Source organism: Heterocephalus glaber, unplaced genomic scaffold (genome assembly GCF_053883595.1).
Source record: "Heterocephalus glaber isolate CG9 unplaced genomic scaffold, H.glaber_assembly_v1.0 deba00000331, whole genome shotgun sequence".
NCBI lineage: Eukaryota > Metazoa > Chordata > Mammalia > Rodentia > Bathyergidae > Heterocephalus > Heterocephalus glaber.
This window is the reverse complement of record NW_028258142.1, coordinates 393,398-416,234: the sequence shown is the minus strand read 5'-3', so window position 1 is coordinate 416,234 and position 22,837 is coordinate 393,398. Positions and strand designations below refer to the sequence as shown.

Here is a 22,837-nt window from a genome sequence, read left to right as displayed (position 1 = left end):
AAATTTCCAGTGATGAATGTTATTATATTTGTATACCTAAAGTGTTTTAAGAATACAATAAAATTAATTTAAAAAATTAAAAAACAATGTGTACTTACAGAAAAATATCAATAAAATAAAATATTAAATTTTTAATATGTGAGTGCTGAATAAACATCAACATTTTCAGTATCAACCGTTTACCTGCTTACAAGGTTGAAAAAATAAAAATAAATAAAATAAATTCCTCTGTGAACTACATTGAAAATATAAACAAAATTTTAACACAGAAATACTTTTTGGTTCAATTATCATACTTAAGGCAGTCTTCACACATGACAACAGCATGTTCCATGCCCAAGTCTCACACTGACAGCAAATCTATTTTGTTTTCCTGTCTTCTTTGGTAGGACATACTTGACATCTTGCTGGTCTTCCTGTTTTCTTCAAAGGTTCTTATGATGTTTTACCTGTCTGTTCACCAGTCTGCTCCAGAATTCTTTTGCAGAGTTCTATGGATAGATACATACTGTTTTTCCTCTGTTGTAATTGATGATTTATCAATTCCAGTACCAGTCCTCTAAGAAAATTTCTCTGTGATATTTTGTGCTTGTTACTTTCTTTGTAAACTAAGAAACTATTTATGCTTGACATGTTTAGGATCAAGTAAAATACAATCATTGGCCAATGCTTTGTGTTCCAGTGACATCAGAGTTGCTGCTCATCAACATCTACTCTGCCTTTCATTTTGTTGTAAAATGTGACTATTTATGGCTTCATTTCTGTTATGGATTCACTGTCAATCTTTGTTTGTTTTGAAACAGGGTCTTGCTAAGTAGTCCAGGATAGCCTTGAACTGTGTAGCACAGGGTGACCGTGAGCTCACAGGATCCTCCTGCCTCAGTGGGGTCTCACTCTTCCCCAAGTGCTGGGATTACAAGTGTGCACCACCACACCCAGCTACACTATCATTCTTATTATCATGGTATAATGTTGAAAATATCAATACTACTTTTTCTTCACCAAATAGGAGGCTATTGTTATGCCTTTATGAAATCCAAAGATTGTACTATTCCTCTATTGTGAACTTGCAACATTTTTTTAGGAATCTTGGCTTCATTCTTGCAAATAGTTCCTGTGCTGGTCAACTGGTGTTCTTTTAGCAAACGTAACATCAACGGGTAACTAGTGAAACAGCAGTTGAATGTGACATTTGGATTACTTCTTGAAATGGGGGCAACAAATCTGTTTCCAAAGCCATGTGGTTTATTACTACATGAATAAAGACCTGATAGCTGAGTTCCAGGATAAATTTCTAAATTCAAGGTGTAAAATATCTTCACATCTACCAGGGCATATATTTTTATACCATATTGGGAAGGTTTACTTCGCATACATTGCCCAAAGCTTCAACAACCATGAAGTGATGCACGTTTTCGTCAATTGTCGTGTATTTGGACAGTGTATACATTGCTTGACAGTTTGAAACAAAGCTTTCAAAAATGAGCAAATAGAAGCCAATTGTCATTTTTTTTCTTTCTTGGTGGGTTTTCTTGTCAAAATGTAGGCAATTTCAAAGGAAGCCAAATATCTTGAGTGTCATTATTGTTCTAAAAATCTCAATGTCATAGCTGTTACTTCTCCATAAGTGCTTTTGATTCTGATGATTAGAATGATAAAGTTCTACTATGAAGGCTTTTAGTTCAGATAGTGAGGTGTCATGATAAATATATTTTTCAGTATTACTATTGATGCATATAGAATATTTTCTTGTATTTCATTATTAGTGTATTTCAAAACATCTTGTAGCATACAGTTTGGTACGAACAAGTTCCAACATTGAATCAGTGTTGGCATTCCTTCTAATAGGTTTCACCTATGGTAAGAACCTAATAACATTTTCTGACCTAGGTTTCACATTGGATCATTGAGGTACACATGACCATTTTGTAGCATTTTGACTGGGAAATATTGTAAGCATTTTGACTCAAATATTTATTTAATTACTGTTTTCTTACTCATCTGAATCAAAGTCTTCATTCTGCACTTCTCTATCTATCACATCTTGCTAACTTCTTTGATTTACATGATCCAAGTCATCATCAGTAGCCAAGTCACCTGGTGACTCACTTTCAACCTCTTCCCATAGTTGTAAAAGCAGATTTTCATGTGCTATTGTACTGAATTGGCCTAATTCTACAATAAAAATCAAAAGAAAACATTTAATAACAAAATTATGAATACACAAAAATGTAACATAGCACATGTGGTTAATTATTTAATGGTCAACATGATGGGATTGAGTTAGCATGATTCTCAGTATGGAAGACTCACTTAAGGAGGATTGTCAGAATGGTATAAAAGGAGAATGAGAGGGAAAGATTTCATCCTGATATTTCTCAAAGAAGCTTCAGCTATTTTGTTTGGAGGAGTTCTCATCCTCACCTTCACCAGGGATGGCTGCTGTTGTTTTCTTTGGAGGAGTTCTGATCTTCACCTTCATCATGAGCATCATCTCCTGCCTTCTGGCACAGACACGTCAGCTTCCAGCATCAGCCTTCCAGCCTCCCTGCACAGACACTCTAGCCTCTAGTACCAGCTCTTGGGCTTTCTGGCACAGACCTTACAGTCTTTCATCACAGATACCTTGGCCTCCTACTATGGACTCGTGCAAGACACTGCCATGGGATCCAGGCCTTTGGCTGGATTCTTTGGAATCTCTAGAGTGTGGACAGATCTTTTGCACTCTACTACACTTAACTCTTTGGGCAGATATTGTCAGCTAATCATGTAAATTTTTGTATCATGCATTAAATCTGTTTCTCTTGCAAACATTGATTACAGCAGTGCATAATGTAGGTAACACTCACCTGTTTATACTTTGACACATGTACATAGACCTTGCCATTCATTGTACCAAGTGGGTGAACACAAATATTGCCTCCTGTATTCCCCCAGTACAGCTACTGAGATGCAGAGCTAGCTACCATTACGCTAAGTTTGGTTCAGTTCTGATAGTTCTTTGTTGATTTCTTTTTATCTGTCTCTTTGTAACAGTTGGATATTGAGGTCCCCCATTACAACTGCATTAGTGCTTATTTGATTTTTCATGTCCGTTAATATTTGTTGTATATACTTAGGTTTCCTGGTATATATTTGGTGCATATATATTTATGATAGTTATCTCTTCCACTTGGCTTGTTCTCTTTACAAGGATGTAGTGACCTTCTTTGTCTCTCTTAAAGTTTTGGCTTGAAATTGACTCTGTCTACAAATAGAATGGCTACCTCTGCTTTTTTCTGGCTTCTTGTTGCAGGGAGTATTGTTTTCCATCCTCTGACTTTCAGGCTATGGGTTTCTTTTTGAGTTAAATGTGTTTTTTGTATGCAGCATATTGTTAAATGGAATATACAATAGGGTGCATTAAAAATTTTATTTAACTGAAATGCCATATACTGACTTCCATTTATTTTGATACATCTTGTGCCCATGGTGATTTAGAGGATCTTCAAGCCAATATAAATATTTCATAAATGTATTTGGGAATACATTTGCACATCTTTCAGCAAGAAAAACACTGAAGAGTAAAGACCTGACACAATTAACTACATACAATGAGAATCTGCTAAAAATAATTGTTTCTCCGTAAAGGCACCACACACCTGTACAATTAAGAAAATCATCCTTACAACACAGCATGATTTTTGATTTTTGATTTAATTTTTTTGGTACCAGGGATCGAACTCGGGACCTTGTGATTGCAAGGCAGGTGATGGAACCACTGAGCTAAATTCCCGGCCCGATTTTTTATTTTTAAGTAGGGCTTAGGGCACTCAGCCACTAATTAGGTGCTGCATGGCAGAGCTACATACTCAGCTTATGCCATGAATTCATAGGGAATACGTTCCAACAACTCAGGCTCCTTCCCATTGGTTCTCATAGTTTGCTTCTTTGAGTGGGGCAGGTTGGCACTTCAGTTGAACCCAGGTACCTTTCTCTTTGGCCTCCTTCTTTTTCTGATCATTTTCCTTGACACATTTCAGAAAGCTATCTTGACTCTTTGTTTAATATGCTCAATACACATATTAATCCTCTTGGCAAGTATTTTGCCCTTAATTTGCTTGTTTACAACAATACTAATAGCATGCTGGGTAATACTGTAGACTCTTCCAGTTTTGCCATGGTAACATTTGTGTGGCATTGTTTTTTGAACATTACCCATTTCCTTGATGTCTACAGTATCACCCTTTTTGAAGATTTGCATGTATGTGGCCAAAGAAACAACCCCATGTTTTCTTAAAGGCCTACAGAACATTTACCTGGTTCCCCTCCCTTTGCGTTCATCATTTTGGCAAATTACTGGAACTTGGCAGTTCCAGACAAAAGGAAATCTTGTTTCTTAATCCATCCTGCCAATTTATTTCTTTTGATTGGTAAATTGAGACCATTCACATTGATGGTTATAACTGTTAGGTATTAACTTGTGCTTGTCATACTATTTTCTTGTTGTTGATTCACTTTCTTTCCCTTCAATTTATTTGCTTTTCCTGGGGGATTCATTCTATTGGGATTCTTGGAATTGTTGTCTTCATTGCTTTTTTTCTAGAATATCCTTCAGAATGGTTTGGAGTGCTGGCTTGGTGTTCATCATGGAGGTATCTTATTTCAGCATCAATTTTGAAAGACAATTTTGTGGGATACATCAATCTGGGTTGGAGGTTGTTTTCTTTTAGGACTTGAAATACTTCAGTCACTCCTTGATTTGAGGGTTTGTATTGGGAAGTCTGTTGGATTCTTGATGGGCTTACCTTTATAGGTGATTTGTTTCTTTTTTCTAATAGCTTTTAATATTCTGTTCTTGTGTTCTGGAATCTTGACTATTGTAGTCAGGGTTTGCAAGGGAATAGATTTAATACAGGACACATAATTTAAAGTATTATTTTATAATATTCATCCCAAAAGTCAAATGCAGTGGACTGCAAGAGATCTGTCCACACACTAGAGACCTGAAGAATCCAGCAAAGGCCTGGATCCCATAGCAGTGTCCCACACAAGTCCAGCTAAAGGCCTAGAGCCCAAGACAATGACCTCCATGAATCTAGCCAGAGGCTTAGAGCCCAGGGAAATGTCTCATGAAAGTCTGTATCAAGGATCTACACTGAGAAGGCCCAAAGGCCAGTGGTGGAAGCTAGAAAATCTGTACCATCAGAGTGAAGGATCTGTGCCACCAGGGTGAGGAATCTGCACTGGAGCCAGGAAGTGATGCTCAAGGAGTAAACCAGAGCTCCCCTGAAAAGAACAGCAGTCATCCCCAGTGACAGCAAGGACCCGAGCTCCTCTGATGACAAGAACACCCAAGTTCATATCAGGAAAACCAGCTATAGCAAGCATCTCCAAGAAAATCAACAGTATAAAATTTTCCCCCAGGTTCCCTTTTTTGCTGTTGGCAACAATTCTCAGGTGGATCTTCTACACCCAGAACCATGCTGACTCAGTTCAACTGGACATTCCAAGTTGACCATTAATTAATCCACCATATTGACTATTATATATCTCGATGTAGTTTTTTTTTATCATGGGCGATTGGAGTTCTAGATGCATCACTTATCTGTATGTCAAATTCTTTTTCCCTGTTTGGGAAGGTTTTTGCTATTACTTCTGTGAACAGGTTTTTTATGTTGTTTGCACCATCTCATACTTTTTCATTGACTCCAATCAATCTTATTCTTCTTTGCATCATCTACCTGATGGATTGATTTCTCATGGTCCTTTGCAATTTTTAAGAAATCTCTCTTTTCATAATCACTAACCACAATCCTGTCTTCTATATCTGATATTCTGTTCTCATGTTGTCTCATTCTGTTGCATATACTTTCAATGGAATTTTTGGTCTCCTAGATATCTGTTTGAATCTGTTTCATGGATTCCTTTTCTTTCCTATGTGGGACATTCATGCTTTCCATCATTTTCCTCTATTTTTTTTTATCTGTGCCTGCCCTAGAGTCACCAACCATGGCTTTCATTATGGTCATCATCTCTATAGTTATCTGAGAAACTATTTCTGCTTTTTTTCTAGATCCTCATTAATCTGCTTTGTTAGTTCTAATATTACCACTTCAGAGAATCCAGATGGGTTGCTTTCAAATTGTTCCATCTCATGCCCCCTGAGTTTGCCTTTAGTGAGCTGGAAGTTTGGGGCTGCATCTTGTTTAAGTTCTTTCTTTCTTTCTTTCTTTCTTTCTTTCTTTCTTTCTTTCTTTCTCTTTCTTTCTTCCTTCCTTCCTTCCTTCCTTCCTTCCTTCCTTCCTTTCTTTCTTTCTTTCTTTCTTCCTTCCTTCCTTCCTTCCTTCCTTCCTTCCTTCCTTTCTTTCTTTCTGTTTAATTCCTGGGTTGATGCTTATAAATTTCTTATGGTTAGTAGCTTTATTGCTAGTATTTAGAACCCTTAGGAAATGACTATTTCTCAGAGATGTCTTCCAAGTGTAGCTGGCTTTTGGGTTTTGAGTCTGTTGCAAGATCCTACATCTTCAATTTGTTGAGGTTGAAAAGTTGCTGCCTATTTTGTCTAGCCCCTACTTCTTTGGGACTGGCCTGTAGTATTGTTTATGACCCTTAGGTAATCTCAGTTTTGGCACACCAGAAAGAACAACCAATTAGAACAACTATGTCACCTTGGTTAAAGTAGTACAATCAGCAAGAACAATACCATCAAATATAGCCTAGAGGGGCTGGGGATTTAGCTCAGTGACACTGTGCCTGCCTCGCAAGTGCAAGGTTCTGAGTTCAATCCCTGGTACCAAAAAAAAAATCCAAATATAGCCTAGAAAGTGACAAACTGTGGTAACTATTAATTTGCCATGTTTAACCATATGAACTAGACTTGTGGTTATAACAAAATCTAAAACAAACCAGAAAACTGTATACAGTAAATATGACCTCAGTATGGCAATTTTAACCTCAGGGAGAAAACTTAAAAGAGGTTAGGTAGAAAGAAATAGAGAAAGAGAAGAAGAGGAAGAGATTACAAACAAGGCTGGAGAACAAAGGAAGATTACACAAACTTTGGAAAACTAGAGGGGATAGGAGGGAAAGAGCAAAGGAAGAAATAAAAACAGGAACAAAACAAGAACAAAAAACTAGAAACAATGTTCACACTTATATAAAAACAAGAAATATCCAGAACAAAACAAACAAAAATAAGAAAAGATAAAAGACAGAGAAAAAGTCCACTTTAAGGTGTGTCTCTACTGTCAGTGGTAAACAAAATGAGCAGAGTCCAGATCCATGTTGATTAATCCCAACAAGGCACCATAGATTTATGGAGGGGTAGTGGATAATCTCAGCAAGTCTGCCCCTTTATTTCTGAAGCTCGGGCTGGTTTCTGGCTGTGAACCCTTTTGTTTGTTTTTTTCAGCCTGAAACACCCTGTGTGCCTCTTGCTGGCTTGAACTTGGCTCCTTGACCTCCTGCCAACTTGAACTTTATTCTGCCACACTGTGATGGAACCAGCCTGTAGGTGCTCCAATTCTGACTCAGTTGGTCCCTCTCCAAGTTGGTCCCTACTGGCCAATTACCCTCTCCTGGGGGGATGTCTTAATCTGAATAACTCCCCAGACACTACAGTCCTCTGCATCCACTTCTCAGTTCCACTGATGTGTTTCTCTGTGGAGGCCTCTGGGGTCAGCGGTGGTCACTGTGCATCTGCAGGCTCAAGTTACCCTTCCCACAGAGTGAGTCAGGGCTCAGGGAGAAAGTGCCCCTTGTCACCTCCTTCTTCACTGTAGTCTCCTTTCGCCTTCCATGTGGGCTTCAGTTCTCACTTCATCCTTGCTAGGTTCTGGAGACTCACTTCCCTTCTTCTTTTCCTCACATTGCTATAATCTAGCATCTGGACACCAAATCCCAGAGGGGCTGTTTCCTTGCTGTTCACCACTCCACCATCTTCCTGGAAGTCCACACCTTAATTATTTTTACTTCTCCATCCCTCTTCATCCTCTGCCTTCCCCCCCTTCTGCATTTTACTTGTTTTTGTCATAATTTCAAATTCTGCATGTGTTAAATCTTAAATTATATTATTGTTTTTTATTTTTAACAGCATAAAGCTTTGTAAGTTTTGACATGTATATATGTAATCACCTGTAAGAAAAACATCACAGTGAGGATAAAAGCTTCTCCATGAGCTTTTCTACTGTCTTTTTCCTGTCCTTCTACATTTTTAAGCAATCATTATTCTGCTTAGTTTGCATTTTCTAGAAACATTAATAGAACCATACAGTACATGCATATATAAGCATTGTTAAATCTATTAATTTATTACTTTTCTTGTCTACATTTAGCAGCTTATTTACATATATGAGAGAGTAATACTAACTTTAAACAAAATGCTAGGCTAAATATAAAAAGGGATCTGCAAACACTGCATTAGCTTCTGCTGGCAGTCTGCAGCTGCACTTATTGAAGGAATTCAACCACCATCATTCTGATTAGAGACCCCTCTAAGCCACCCACTCCCAGCACAGTTGCATCTGGGAACTCATAACATTATCAGCTCTGCTATTGATAGTAGACACTATTCCCTGCACTTTCCCAGGCCTCATCCTTGGGCCACTATTATCACTTGTGCTCTCTCAAGTCTTGTTCTTGTCAGGTAGTCACAAACCCCTTTCAGTGAACTTCCCTATAAAAGGCCCCATAACCTGTATGAGAGTTGCTGGTCTGATCTCTGGTGCCAGAGCAGACCCTCTCAGGTTTGTTCTGAAATAAAATTGTCCGGTTGAGCTTGTACCTCTGTTTCTTCTTTTCCTAACATCTATAACTTACACCCATAAGAAGTTTCGATTCCCAGTCCCACTAGCCCTTCCAAAATGTGCCCTTCATTACTGAGAAAAACATGAAAAGAAAGCAGACTCAATGATGCAGATATGGTACTAAAAGACAAAGATATTAACATAGCTACAATTCATATGTTGAGTTCCAGCAGAGAGTGCTGTGAGAAACAAAGTCTACCTCCCCAAGGTCCTCCAGGCCCTCCCAATGCCAGTGGGTCAGCCTAAGGATGGGGGCACCTTTTTCTTGCAGGCTCTTGGATGCCTTGCTGTGACTGCCCACTGGCTGGGCCCAGGCTTTGGAAGCATCCCTCACCCCACCTCCATGACCTAATGGCAGCAGTGGCCTTGGAGCCAGAACCCCTTGGACTGCAGGGTCTACTGGCCCAGCCCTGCTGGCCTAGGCAAAGCTCCTGCCAGCAGTTGAGGACCTGGTGCCCTGCAGTGCCTGCAGCATGGCATGGTGAGAATGGTGGCCTCCGGACTGCAGCAGAAGGCCATTACATCAAGGGCCAGGGAAGGCGGCTCTGAAAGCTCAGCTACTGTGGAGATCCTGCTCCTGGGGTGACTGCTGTGTCCCAGTTGGAGGAGACTGCACTTCCTGGAGACGAGGATGAATTAAGGCCTCACCAGCCCTAGAAGGTGAGGGAGCCCAGGCCCAGGATGGGTGGAACTACTGGCAAGCCATGGGTGGTTGCCAAAGAAAGAAATGTAAAGTAACATTCTGCATTTGGCTAATTAGAAATCCCCACCACCCTTTGGGAAGATTTACTGGCCATTTTTAGAAGTCCTGTGTATATAACATGAAAAAGCTGCTCTTGGGCAACTCACTTTCTAGTCCCTTTTCTGTCTCTCTTAGACTGAAGCTACCGTTCTCTCAATAAATTCTTCCTACTCTTAAAAAAAAAAAAAAAGATTCTCTCAACCTTCAGACCGACCTTTTAAAAGAAAACTTGCTGCATGTGGACCATACAGATGTAAAGAGGTTGCCAACATATGAAAAGTAGTTATAAAAGCCACATCTTGGAAATGCCCATTTGTTTTAAAAAATGACATAAAAGAACGTTTTCTGAAAGTGACTTTTTGAAAGTCACTTAGACCATCTGGAGAAGTGACACTAGGAGTGATACTTGTTTATGTTTGTTCTGTGGGTTAGGGGTCACAGAGCAGAAGATAGAAAACAAGGTCCAGTACCAGACCGGTTACATGTAGAACACATTGTTCATATTGTAACCATTGTTTTCTGTGTGCATTTTAGTTCTCATTATTATACATATATATGTATAATTGACAATGCTAAGTACTTTATTGTAGTATCTATTGTTTTGAGATATTCTCAAGTGCCTGATACATGCTAAAAAGTAGTAATAGTAAAATAATGCACTTTGTAAATTTCCTTTTGTTAGAACTCACATGAAGTACTATTTTGTGGGAGGAGTAGGGAAACCCCTTCCTGAGTAGTACACAGTTTATGCACTGGTTCTCAGAAGAGAAGGAAATGCAGAGTGCTGTGCTAGTGCACTTATAGTGGGCAAGTAACCATTGTCCTTTATGCCTGTGCATTTTTACTTTGCTGTGTATTTAGGGTATGTAAAGGACCTTTTTGCTGTGTATGTAGGGTATGTATGAGAGCTTTTACAACATCTAGTCTTCCCAGATGTTAAAGAAGTTGCCAGTTTTGATAAAACTAGAGTTAGTAAACTAACAAATTTTGTATTAAAATTCCTAGGAAAGATTGTCTTCTGATATTTGAGCATTTTAGCCCACTGGATTAGTGGAGAAAGGAAAGGTTCTAGACTAGAATGCTCACATTTTCAAGATACTTTCAACTATTTGTTACATGTGTGTGGTTTAATCAAGACTGCTGAGTAAATATAATGGGCAAATTGAGTCCTTACTTGAAACATCTACTCTTATCTAGGTATTCAGAAGTGCCCAACGTATGTTAAATGTAGAGGTAGTAAAATATCACTTTGTAAATATCTTTTTGCAAAAGTTCATAGGAAATATTGTCTTTTGGGAATGGAATGGTTAAACCACTTATTGAGCAATATGGTACTGTCTGTACTTGTTCAGTGGTTTGGAGAAGGTAGGAAGGAAGCAATTGCAAAAGGTATTATGTTAGTGAGTTTGTACTTGAATATTTTGAGACATCATTTTTCTTTATGTTTTGTAGGTTTTGTTTTGTTGTGTATGTAGTGGACAAATAAGTAAAATTTTGCAACATCTATGCCCTAAATGTTAAAAAGGTTGCCAGTGTATGACAAAGTAGTAAAGTTAGCACATTTCATACATTTGGTGCTGAAATACACAGAAAAGGTTGTCCTCTGTAAATGAATTTTGTGTTTAGCCATCTCTAACATTACATATTCCTATATTTGTCTACTAGGTTGAAGTCAGAGAAAGAAGTGAGGCCAAAATGGTCATGTTTAGAAGATACCTCAGATTACAACCATTGCTATATGTGCCATTTTATTTATCAGTGCTGTATGATAGCAGACAAATTCTTATATGAATAATCTAGGTTGTGGGACCCACTGGCAAAGTACAGGCTGTGTGGGCTGATGTCCAGGTGCCACACGGGGTAGGCATGTCCTTGGTACAGCACAGTGTTGGTGAAACTCCCCAGATCCCAGTACCAGATGGACATGTCCTCAGAACAAGAGAGCAACCCTGAGCTGTTCACGAGGAAACGTGTGCTGTACACTGGTCCACAGTGTCCCCGCAGGATCTTCATCTCTGTGCCTGCGCTGTCCTCCTCATCCTCCTCTTCCTCCAGAGCATCACAAGCTGAGTGGATATGTGATGTGTCTACAAGGTGGGGCTCTGATTTCAACTTCTTGGACCGCAGACTCCAGAGTTTTATACAGGAGTTGTCAAACCCAGCAGCAAGCAGCTTGCTATCGGGGCAATTTCTGCAGTGTTCAGCAGCTGCTCCGTGTTGTAGAAGGCGTAGAAGCAGATGGTGGTGAGGGAGGGGGGCCATCCTTGACACATTTGATGCTCTCTCGTAAGACCTCCAGTGAGGCCTCATTCTGCAGAATTGGGGCTGGGCACATCCTAGGGCTCCAGGCCGCTGCTCTCACTGCGGGAGGAGCCACCACTGGCGTAGAGCTGGTAGTCTGTTCTTTTGGCAGGCTGCACATCCAGGTGGATATGTAAGGTGAAGACCTTGCACAGGGCAGTGCTGTTGTCACTTTGGAAGTAGTGGATCAGGTAGTTGTAGCTGTCTTCCTGGAGAGGGACCATGTGCTTGTTATCTAGGAATCCACGAAGCTTGAAATTGGACAGGATGTCCTGGATGGTCTGAGTTGTCTGCAGCTGCTCAATAACATCCTTCTGGCTTGCATTCTGCAGGAACATTCCATGGAAGCGGCTATAGAAACTTTCCACTGTGCTTTTTGGGCTGCTCTGGACCAGGCTGAGATGGAGGTAGACAAACAGTGGGTGGAGAAAGGCATAACTTCATGGCTGTACTGGGAATCAGAATCAGTGAGAAAATTCCGCAGTTGTCCAAACTGTACTTCGTATTGCTGGGGTTCTGGTTGGCAAGGGGCAGCAGACACTATGTTGGCACTACCAGATGCTGACTGGACTGTGAGGTTGGCTGCCATCTTCTCAGGAGTCTGAGACAGACACAGGCCTTGCTTCAGTGGGCTATCTGAATCCACGTACTGCCAGCACTTGAGGTATCAGGATACTGCCATCTGGACGTGCTCGGTGCACACCCGTTTCGTGACTGAACATCATGGGCGGCTCCCGCTCCCGCTGCCACTGCCCATTGCAGGGCCTCGCTCCACTGCCGCTAGCCAGGCCTCCACGGCCCTCGCCCCACCATGCCCGTGGCTCTGGGCGGTCGTCCGAGGACCGCCTGACAGAGGGGCGTGCCGGCTAGGCCACAGAGGCCGACGCCACAGCCAGGTGCCATCTAGTCTTTCTAGATGTTTAAACTTCACACATGAAGAAGTCAAGGGCTAATATAACGTGCTTTAAGTATTTTTTTTTACTTCACAGGAATGGTTGTATTTAAAGAATGGAACTGTCAAACTTGATATCTTGGAGAGTATGTTGGCTCTCCATGTGGTGAAGGAGGGGAAGTAAGCAGAGGGAAGTTAAGTGAGTTCAGATTGCCCTGCCATTGTTCTATATCTACATTTTAGTCAATAGTCCTGGGTAATAAAGGATGTCTTACTGTCCAAATTATTTTAGAAGTAACAAAATAATCCCTATATAAATGTCTTTTGTTAGTTTTTAGGAATAATTGTCTTCTGGAAGTGACCTTTGTTAAACTCACCTCATAGAGCTAGATGTGGTCCTGAACTAAAGTCACTGAAGTGGTAAATAGAGAAAAGGTGGGTGAGGGTGGTAAGGGTTCTTTGTTAGTATCTCCATATGTGAAAGATGATTTTAGATTATAACCATAGGCCTGTGTATGTATTTCTGGTAAAGTACTTGGGCTTATTGTGTTCAAAGTTCATACTGTACTGCACAGCATCTAATCTTTATAGATGTCCTGAGGGGAAAACATATGATAAAAACTAGAGGTATTAAATTAGACAACATTTAAGTATCTTTTGCTTATAATTGATAGAAAAGATGCCTCTTGAACTTGGAATTTTTACAGCACCTCTAAGCAGTATTAGGACTTGTCATTAGACTGGCAGCAGAGGGGTAGAAATAAGCATACAAGGAGAGATGTGTGCAAAGTGTTCAGATTTACATTTTGGTGAGAGGAATTAAAGTGTGTCTTCTAGCTATACTGTGGAAATACGTTAATAATTCAGTGGGAGCATACTTTCTTAATAGTAGAGATATGATAACTCACAGACGCATGGGTCAGTGTACTCTGTTGCTTTATGTCTCATTTTAAATTTAACATTAAGGAAATGCAGTATTGTAATTTGAACTTTGCCAATACTTCTGTCTAGAGGCCTGTTGCCATTTCTTTTTCTTTGTTTTGTACTGGGGATCGAACTCAGGACCTTGTGAGGCAGGCGGTGGCACCACTGAGCTAAATTCCTAGCCCTGCTGCCATTTTTATCTTCAGTGAAAACTTTGTTTCCAACAAAGGTAGAATTACAATTTTTTTTCTAGCAGATTGAGTTGTTGTAGTGTGTTCTTGGTCATCAAAAATACTCTTGTAGGGCCGGGATTTACCTCAGTGGTTCCGCCACCTGATGCGCAAGCGCAAGGACCTGAGTTTGATCCCCAGTACCAAAAAAACAAACAAACAAAAATACTCTGGTAGCTTTGGGATTTCGAATTGGTGAATATTCATGATGTGTGGAAAAACATGACACACACAGTACAAACTCAGTCACATAAAATGGCATGTAGTGTATGTGCACACAGGACCTAGAAGAACATATCCAACTAAGCTGCTTATGATTGGGAATGATTTTGTTCTTTGTGTTTTATGTTTTTGTTTCCTGTAATGCATATATTAACTTTAAAAAAATAAAGATTATTTTTAAAACTCAAAAAAAGTTCAAAAATATATGAAGAAATATGAATCTTATTGAAGAACTTAATCTGTTCTTTAATAGAGCTCTTTAGCCCCTTTTAAATCTGATATTTCAAAATGGTTTTTTCTGAATATGTTCCTTATCTGGACACTCCTGCTTGGTTGGATCTACTTTTTCTATTATTTTGGTGCACCCTACCTCTTGACTATCTGAGCCAGAGTTTTACTCCTCTGTGGTTATCAGATTGTTCCCTTCTAAGGCTGCAACATTTATTTTGCAGTAATTGTGTGTCCGATGATAGGCACAACTCCTGTGGCCAGTAGCTACTCAAGGCTGGAGCAAAGGAATGAATTTCCAAGAGTTTAAAAATAGCACTCTTCTGGCTCCTAGGGCAGAGAAGGTGAGCCCGTCCCAGCACCTAGAAGGAAGCTCCCCCGCTGCCACCATCCCATGCTCCTAGGGCAGACAAGGTGAGCCAGTCCCAGCACCCGGAAGGAAGCACCCTCGCCACCATCCCATGCTCCTAGGGCAGAGAAGCTGAGCCGGTCCCAGCACCCGGAATTAAGCTCCCTTGCCACTATCCCAAGCTTCTAGGGTAGAGAAGCTGAGCTGGTCCCAGCACCCAGAAGGAAGCTCCCCCACCGCCATCCCACACTCTTAGGGCAGAGAAGGTGAGCCTTGTGGGCGCCAGAAGGACACCCCCCCCCGCCCCCCGTGGAAATGAGAAGACATGTAAACAAGCCTCAAAAACAGACTTCGGGATCACATACAGCAACCCCAAAGGGAAACAAGATGGAACAATCTGACACTCAACCACCTGGACTCTCTGAACTGGCAACAAAAGAGGATTTGGATTTCCAAAGGGAAACAAGATGGAACAATCTGATACTCAACCACCTGGACTCTCTGAACTGGCAACAAAAGAGGATTTGGGAAAAATGAAATCAGAAATAATTACTCAGATAACAGCAAAGATTGTGCTCATGGTGCAAGACATGATTAATAAATCTAGAGAGGACACAGATAAAAAAATAGAGGATCTGAGGACCATGATGGAATCCCAACATAGGAATATATGGAATCCATAAAACAGATGCAAACAGATTTTCAGGAGATTAAAAACTCCATTGAAAGTCTGCAGAGCAGAATGAACCAATGTGAGGATAGAATTTCAGATATAGAAGAAAAGATTGCAATTAGTGACCAGGAGAAGAAAAATTGCTTGAAAATTGTAAAGGAACACAAGAAATCAATCCAGCATCTGCTAGACGATGCAAAGAGGAATAACATAAGACTGATTGGAGTCAATGCAGAAAGAGGAGAGAGTACAGATGATATAAAAAAACTGTTCACAGAAGTGATGGCAGAAAACTTCCCAAGGAGGGGAAAAGAACTTGACATACAGATAAGTGAGGCATATAGGAATCCAGCTAGCCTTGATCAAAAAAAAAAAATCTACACATAGGCATATAATAGGATTCCAGAAATCCAACAGAAGAACAAAATTCTACAAGCAGTGAGAGAAAAACAAATCACACAAAAAGAAAAGCCCATCAGAATCACAACACAAACTCTCAAGGCAAGAAGGGCTTGGAGTGATGTATTTCAAGCCCTAAAGGAAAACAGCCTCCAACCCAGATTGATGTGCCCTGCAAAACTATCTTTCAAAATTGATGGAGAAATAAGATACTTTCATGATAAAGAGCACCTCAGGAACTTCATGAATATCAAACTGGCACTCCAAAACATTTTAGACAATACCCTAGGAAAAGACAATGAGGATCACAACCCCAGGAAACCCTGCAGAAGGAATCCATTGGGTGTGACAAATTAAACGCAAAGGGGGAGAATCCAACAAAAAGAAAAAGTCATGACAAGGTTTTTAAAACTGTTAACTTCATCTAGCTAATGAGTATATAATTCAATCTTGTTATTGTACTGATCTGATTCTAGAGTTGCACACCTTTCCTTGTGCTATACTGGCTATTTATCATCTTCTTATGTCTACTTTTTAATTGGGTTGTCTATTAATGAGCTGTAAGAGTTCTTTATATGTTCTGGTGATAGGTTATATGCATTGTAAATATGGTCTCTTTAAGGACTACTTTTCATTGTAATGATGTCATTTAAAGTTCTAAATTTTGATGGAATCTCATTTATCAATTTTTTTCTTTTATACATCATGTCTTTTGTATCCTAGGTAGTTCTTGCCTACCCTGAATTCATAAACATTTTCCCTTATAATCTCTTCTTAAAGTTTTATACTTTAGGCTTTCTTATTTAGGTTCATAGATCCCTTCAAGTTATTTTCATGTATGGAAATAAAGGGTTGAGGTTAATTTTTTATATAGGGATACCAGGTGTTCTAGTGTCGTTTGCTGAAAACACTCTCTCTTCCTCGGCTCTTGAATTGAGTTTATATTCTATAAAATGCTAATGTTAAATAATCTTTCAAAACTCAGTGGACCATATATGTGTGGTTACATTTCTAGATTCTCTGTTTTATTCAAATGATCTATATGTCTTTCCTTACACCAACACTGCCTTGATTACTGTAGCTTTAGAAGAAGTCTTAAAATTAGGTACTAAACATCTTCCAACAGTTTTTTAACTTTTCTCAGTCCTTTGTATTCTACATAACTTTTAAATTTCAATATCCAATTTTTCATTTATAGCAAGTATACCCAGACCTGAATTTTTATATATACCTTGTGTTTTCTAATCCTGCTAAATTCAAATACAAGTTCTAGGGGCTCCTAGAGATTTCTTAGTATTTTCTCTGCAGATGATCACTTCATCTACATATAAAGATTTTGCTTCTACCTTGCCAATCCTATCCCAATTGTGTCATTTTATTGCCAGACTATTTTGGTGGGGCCTAGGTTTCAAAGTTTAATGGACAGATAAAGAGTAAGCATATCTGCCCTTGCTTTTCAGACCAGGCCCCGCCTCCTAACCGCAAGTCAGCTATAAGCCCCCATAATCTACCTGAGCCTCTTGGGGGACATCTAGATATAAATCCTAACAGAAGCCATTGAGTAGAAATAAACCAAACCACTTTTCCTTGTTCTCACACCACAATCAACACAGGAGACTCCGTGATCCCGTAACATGTGGATATTTCTCCCTGCCTGCCCGCAAGCAACAGTTAGATGCCTTTGTTCCAAGTCAGTTCTGCTATCACTTACCTGGAAGCAGCGTCAGATCCCACAGGCTAAGGGCTCAGTCCTAAAATGGTCCTGCTTCACACCCAGCCCCAAGTCCAGGTCTCTGGAACTTCTCATTGAGAAGCTACCAGTGGGTTCCCACAGACCATCCACAGATGTAATGTATTAGCTAGGGCAGCTCACAGAACACAGGGAAACAACTACTGTTTCCTGCTTTACTATGAAGAACATTTTAAAGAATACAAACAAGCAGCCTGCAGAGATATACTGAGTCTGGATAAGCCTCACGATGCTTAGTGCCATGTGGTGGCTGGACCCTGGGGCAGGAGGGAAACTGCTCGTCTGAACTGTCCGGAAGGGCCTTGGGGTTTGGAGATGTGGAACATATTTATGTTATTCCTGATCACTGAAAGCTCCTCGCTGTTGCTTTGGACTTGAGGCTGGCAGGCTGTCTATGTGGGAAGCTGGTTTTGCTCTTACTCAGTTCTCCTTCCTGACTGCAGTCATGTTTTGATGCACAAGAGCTGTGCTGTTCTAGCTCCGCAATCTAATTGTCCAGCCAAGAGGCCTAGAAGTATTATATTACCTGTCTCTTTCTGGTTGGTTCAAAAATACAAAAGGAGGAACCTCTTTCCCTGTTGCTATTGCACAGAATGGGAGAGCTGTTGGGGATCCACACATCTGAGACCGTGCAGGTGCATGTCTGGTAAGTCCCAGTGCCCCCAGGCCCTGTACACTCAGGTGGATTGTCACTGTCTTCACAGAGTGAATCTGAGCTGCTTAAAAGTAGCTTAGAATCTGAGCTACTCCCTGCAGGAGTTAGGTCCTGTGGCTCATTCTCCAGTGGGAATGTGGGGAGCAGCATCTCACAGTGGGGATTTTGCTCTGTGTGACCCTTAGAAGTGGACCCAGTGGTCAAGGTTCTATTACATCTCTGTCATGAATTCCTCCTTGATGCACCCTCAGGTTCATGGATTAAGATGAGGGCTCCCAGTACCAACAAATCAATCAAAAAGACTCAGGAATTTTTGAGTTTCCTAGAAAGAGAAAATAAAGCATTGTAACTTTTTGTCCCAAAGCTGCAGGGTTTTTTAAAAGTACAGTTTTAAAACTAGTTTTCTAAAAACAAAAAACAAAACAAAACAAAATAGTTTTCTTTGTCTCCTATCTTTATTTCTTCTATCCCACCTCAGATCCTACCTCAGTCCCAGCTACTTGAGAGGTTATGGCCAGAGGATCACTTGAACCCAGAAGTTTGAGATCAGCCCAGGCAACAAAGTGGACCTCATTTAAAAAAAGAGAAATAGATTTGGTAGGTGATTGGAAGGATTTGTGAAAATTGCTTGCAAAGCGAAGTACAGCACTTAGCTCAGGGCTAGGAAGACAACAGGTATATATATAATACATATAAAAAGAGAGAAACTTGGGACACATTGTCAATTCATAAATTTAACTACATAGTCACAAAGCACCAGTGAAAAAGATTGCAAGTGAAATCAAGTGTGAGCCAGGCATGGTGACACATGCCTACAATCCCAGCTACTCAGGAAACTGCCAGATCTCAAGTTCAAGCCCAGCCTGGATACTTTGGTGAGACCTTGTCTCCAACTATAACATTAAAAGGGCAGGGAGCTAGGTGAGGTTGTGCAGGCCTGTCATCTCAGCACTTGGGAGGCTGAGGCAGGAGGATTACTGCAAGTTCAAGGCCAGCCTGGGTTACACAGTGAGTTCAAGACTAACCTACTCACCCACCCCCAAAGCAGGGTGGGGCATCTGGGATGTACTGATAGAGCACTTGTCTACCATGCACAAGCCCCTGGCTTCAATCCCTAGTAACACACACACACACACAAATAAAAAAAATTAAAAATAAATAAGAGCTGGAGATTTAGCTCAGTGGTAGTTGCCTAGCATGCATGAGGACCTCAGTTCAATTCCTAATACTACAAAATCAAGTGTCAGTGAATTTACTACAACCTCGATATCTGTTTATGTCCCCCCAAATTCACATATTAACCTGTGTTGCTTTATCTGGAGATGGCGCCTCTCAGGAATTAAGGCTAAATGAAGTCCTAAAGTTGGGTCCTGATCCAGTAGGGCTAGAGTCCTTGTAAGACCAGGAGGTCACTTGTTCTGTGTGCACACCAAGGAATGAGCATGAGGACAGAGGAAGAAGGCTGCCCTCTACTAGCCAGACCACAGCTCTGCAACCAAACTGGCTTGTACTTCTAGATTCCAGAAAAATGAGAAAATAAATTTCTGTTGTTTAAGCCATCCAGAATGTAGGCTTTTGTTACGGCAGTCCAAGCAGACTAATGTAATATGCCACACACTCACAGTAAGTACTTAATAAACTCATAAAGATGGAACGTAAACTTACTGCTAATATTTTTCTTGTAATGGTTAATAAAGCTGTTATCAGCAAGAGAAGTAAATCATGTATCACACAATTCAAAGTACAAAACTAAATGATTTTAGCCAGGCATGGTGCTGCACACCTATAATCCCAGCACTTGGGAGGCTGAGGCAGGAGGATCACTTCAAGTTCAAAGCCAGCCTAGGCTACATAGTGAGTTGAAGGCCAGAACTACATAGCAAGACACTCAAAAAAAAAAAAAAGCCCCACCAAAAAGAGACATATGTTACGCAACCATCACAATTTTAGAAGACATTTATCTCAAAGGAAATCCTGCCCCCATTTGCTATCCCCTTCCCATTACTCCTACCAGGATTAAGCTACCACCAATGCACTATATGTATGAGCTTGGCTGGTGGGTACATTTTATATTCACAGGACCACACACCATGCAGTGGCTGGCCTCTCAGTCGTGCTTTCAAGGTTCATCCATATTGTAGTATGAATCAGCACTTCATGTTTTAAATAACAGAATATTCCACTGTATGGATATAGCATTCTGTTATCCAGTCATCCATTGACTGGAAACATTTGGTTTCCACATTGTGGCTACTGTGAATAACCATTCTGCGGTTTCCGTGTGGACCTTTGTTCAGGTCTCTTGGGTTAGATACCTAGGGATAGTATTGCCGGGTTGAGTGGCAACACCATGTTTATCTTTTTTAGTATGTGCTTGCTTACTTTTCACAGTGGCCATATCACTTTGTATCCCTGCTAGCAGTTTGTAAGGTCTCCAATCTTTCCACATCTTCACCAATCCTTGCTGGTGTGACATTCTGAAACTAGCATCCTCATGGTGCGAAGTGATGTCTCACCGTGGTTCTGATTGCATCTCCTTCACAAACTGTTGTGCTGAGCATCTGCACATGTGCTTTCTAGCTGTTTTCCCTTCTTCAGAGAAATATCAGGGACATAAGAGGAACAGATTTTTTTTCACCAGGCTCTCATAACACTGTGATATGGCTTTATTCTATTTCATAAAAGGGAAAACTAATGATAGTGATGATAGATTTGCATTTGACTTTTTTTCAGTGCTGGGGATTGAACTGGGGGCTTCTTGTATGCTAGGTGCTGCTTATGAATTTTAAATCCATTTAAAATGCACTTGTAGGGGTCAGGGATTTAGCTCAGTGGTTCTGCTGCCTGCCTCATAAGCCAAGGACCCGAATTTGATCCCTGGTACCAAAAAAAAAAAAAAAAAAAAAATGCACTTGTAGTGATAGGGAAAAGTTTTAAAGTTTAGTAGATTAGCTACTAAAGTAGTTGTGGAAGCAAAATAGGTAGTGTATCCCTTGAAAAGCACGCCTTAGCCCACTGCTTTTGTTGTTTAAAGTGAAAGTTATATAGCTCCTTTGATCTTTAACTCCATTATAGATAACATCCTAGCTCTGAAGAACAAAGTGGGAATCCTTGAACAAACTTGTGATATATGTGCCTTAACTGTCATGTGTTTAGGACTGTAATCAGTGACAGAAACCACCTGTGTCTAACCATTAAACAGGAACTGGAACTTTACTTAACAAAGACCACTAGGGATGAGATAATCACTGACAAAAGTATAAAAGGTGATGGACAAAGAACGCAGGGCTCAGACTCTGACCAGACCAGTTTCTGGCGGTCCTGCCTGCTTCCGAGTAAACTTATTATTTTACCCAAATTCTGTGTCTCCATGTATTTCTTTCCGCGATTCTGAAACAGGAGGGCCAGGGATTTAGCTCAGTGGTTGAGCTGCCTGCCTCACAAGTGCAAAGACCCAAGTTCAATCCCTGGTACCAAAAAAAAAAAAAAGCAAAAAAAGCACTCATATGTGTAAGAAACGATTTACTCTTTTGTAAGTTCACTTGTATTTTAACAACGAATTACTATAATAGCAGTGAGCACTTTCACTCCACCACATGTCTAGAAGGTGCCCAGTGCTTCCCATGTATCAACATGTGTGCACAAGGCAGACAAGACTCTCCCCTTTCAGGTGAGAAACAGCAACAATAAAGTGACTCCCCAGGGTCACTCAGCAGGCAGCGAACAGCTCTGAAACCTGCTCTGGGTGTGCTGATACCCTGCACCCCACTGCACTCACTTTCGTATCAGAGAAAAGATGTGCCCCAAGAGGTGACAGGGAGGCTCCAACCACTCTACCCCCTGCCTGTTAAGAGATAGAGAAATAAGATGGGAGTGTAATAAAGAGGTTTGTCACTGGATGCGCTGAAGGGTCATGGTTTCCACAGGAACATAACATGTTCAAATACATCAGACAGAATCTCAAGAAAGTAGGTCAGGTCTGGGGTGCATGCCTGTAATCCCAGTACTCAGGAGACTGAGGCAAAAGGACTGCCTTGAGTTCAAGGCCAGCCTGAGCTACATAATGAAATGCTAAACTACACAGTGAGATGCTGTCTCAAAAAAAAAAAAAAAAAAAAACTTAGGAAAGTAAAAAAGTTCTACTCCTTAAAGGGAAAGTTCAATCAGTATTATATCATTTTTATAACAAGAATAAGATTGAGACTTTGGATTCTGTTATGGATTGAATATGTTATCCCAAAATCTGCCTGTGACCTTATCTGGAATGGGTCTTTGCAGATGTAATTAGTTGAGATGATGCTGGAGTGGGGTGGGTCCTAATCCAATGTGATTGGTGTCCTTATAAAAAGAGAAAATGCGGAGAGAGGCATATACAGACACACACACCAGGAAACCACCTGTGCAGATAGAGGCAAAGACTGAGGTGAGGCATCTGCAAACAGCCTCAGACTTCCAGCAGTCTCCAACAGGCCCTAGAAGCCAGCAGTCTGGGGATAGATGTTCCCCTATAGTCTCAGGTGGAACTAAGCCCACCAACAATTTTTCAGACTTCTTGCCTCTAGAACTGGGAAATTTTAAGTTTCTGTTGTTGAGGCAATTTTGTTTGTGATCCTTTGATCTCATAACCCAAGAACTAAGCCAAGTACGCAGAACTTAACATCCACACAGGACAAACACCTTGATTTT

The 22,837-nt window shown here is 40.5% G+C and overlaps 1 protein-coding gene and 1 pseudogene across 2 annotated transcripts in view; one reads left to right on the top strand and one right to left on the bottom strand.

Moving 5' to 3' along the window:
• Nucleotides 1-22,837, top strand: part of Hsbp1l1 (heat shock factor binding protein 1 like 1) — a 36,254-nt gene that overhangs the window by 8,741 nt on the left and 4,676 nt on the right. The window contains exon 4 of one of the 2 annotated variants that reach the window (XM_021242130.2): nucleotides 7,394-7,574. The exons of the other annotated variant lie outside the window; for it this stretch is intronic. Coding sequence (XP_021097789.1) covers nucleotides 7,394-7,441 — 48 coding nt within the window. The 3' untranslated portion in view covers nucleotides 7,442-7,574. Of the gene's footprint in view, nucleotides 1-7,393; nucleotides 7,575-22,837 lie in introns of those variants that run through there. 2 annotated transcript variants of the gene reach the window in all.
• On the bottom strand, nucleotides 11,284-12,732 carry LOC101718071 (TAF5-like RNA polymerase II p300/CBP-associated factor-associated factor 65 kDa subunit 5L pseudogene; annotated as a pseudogene).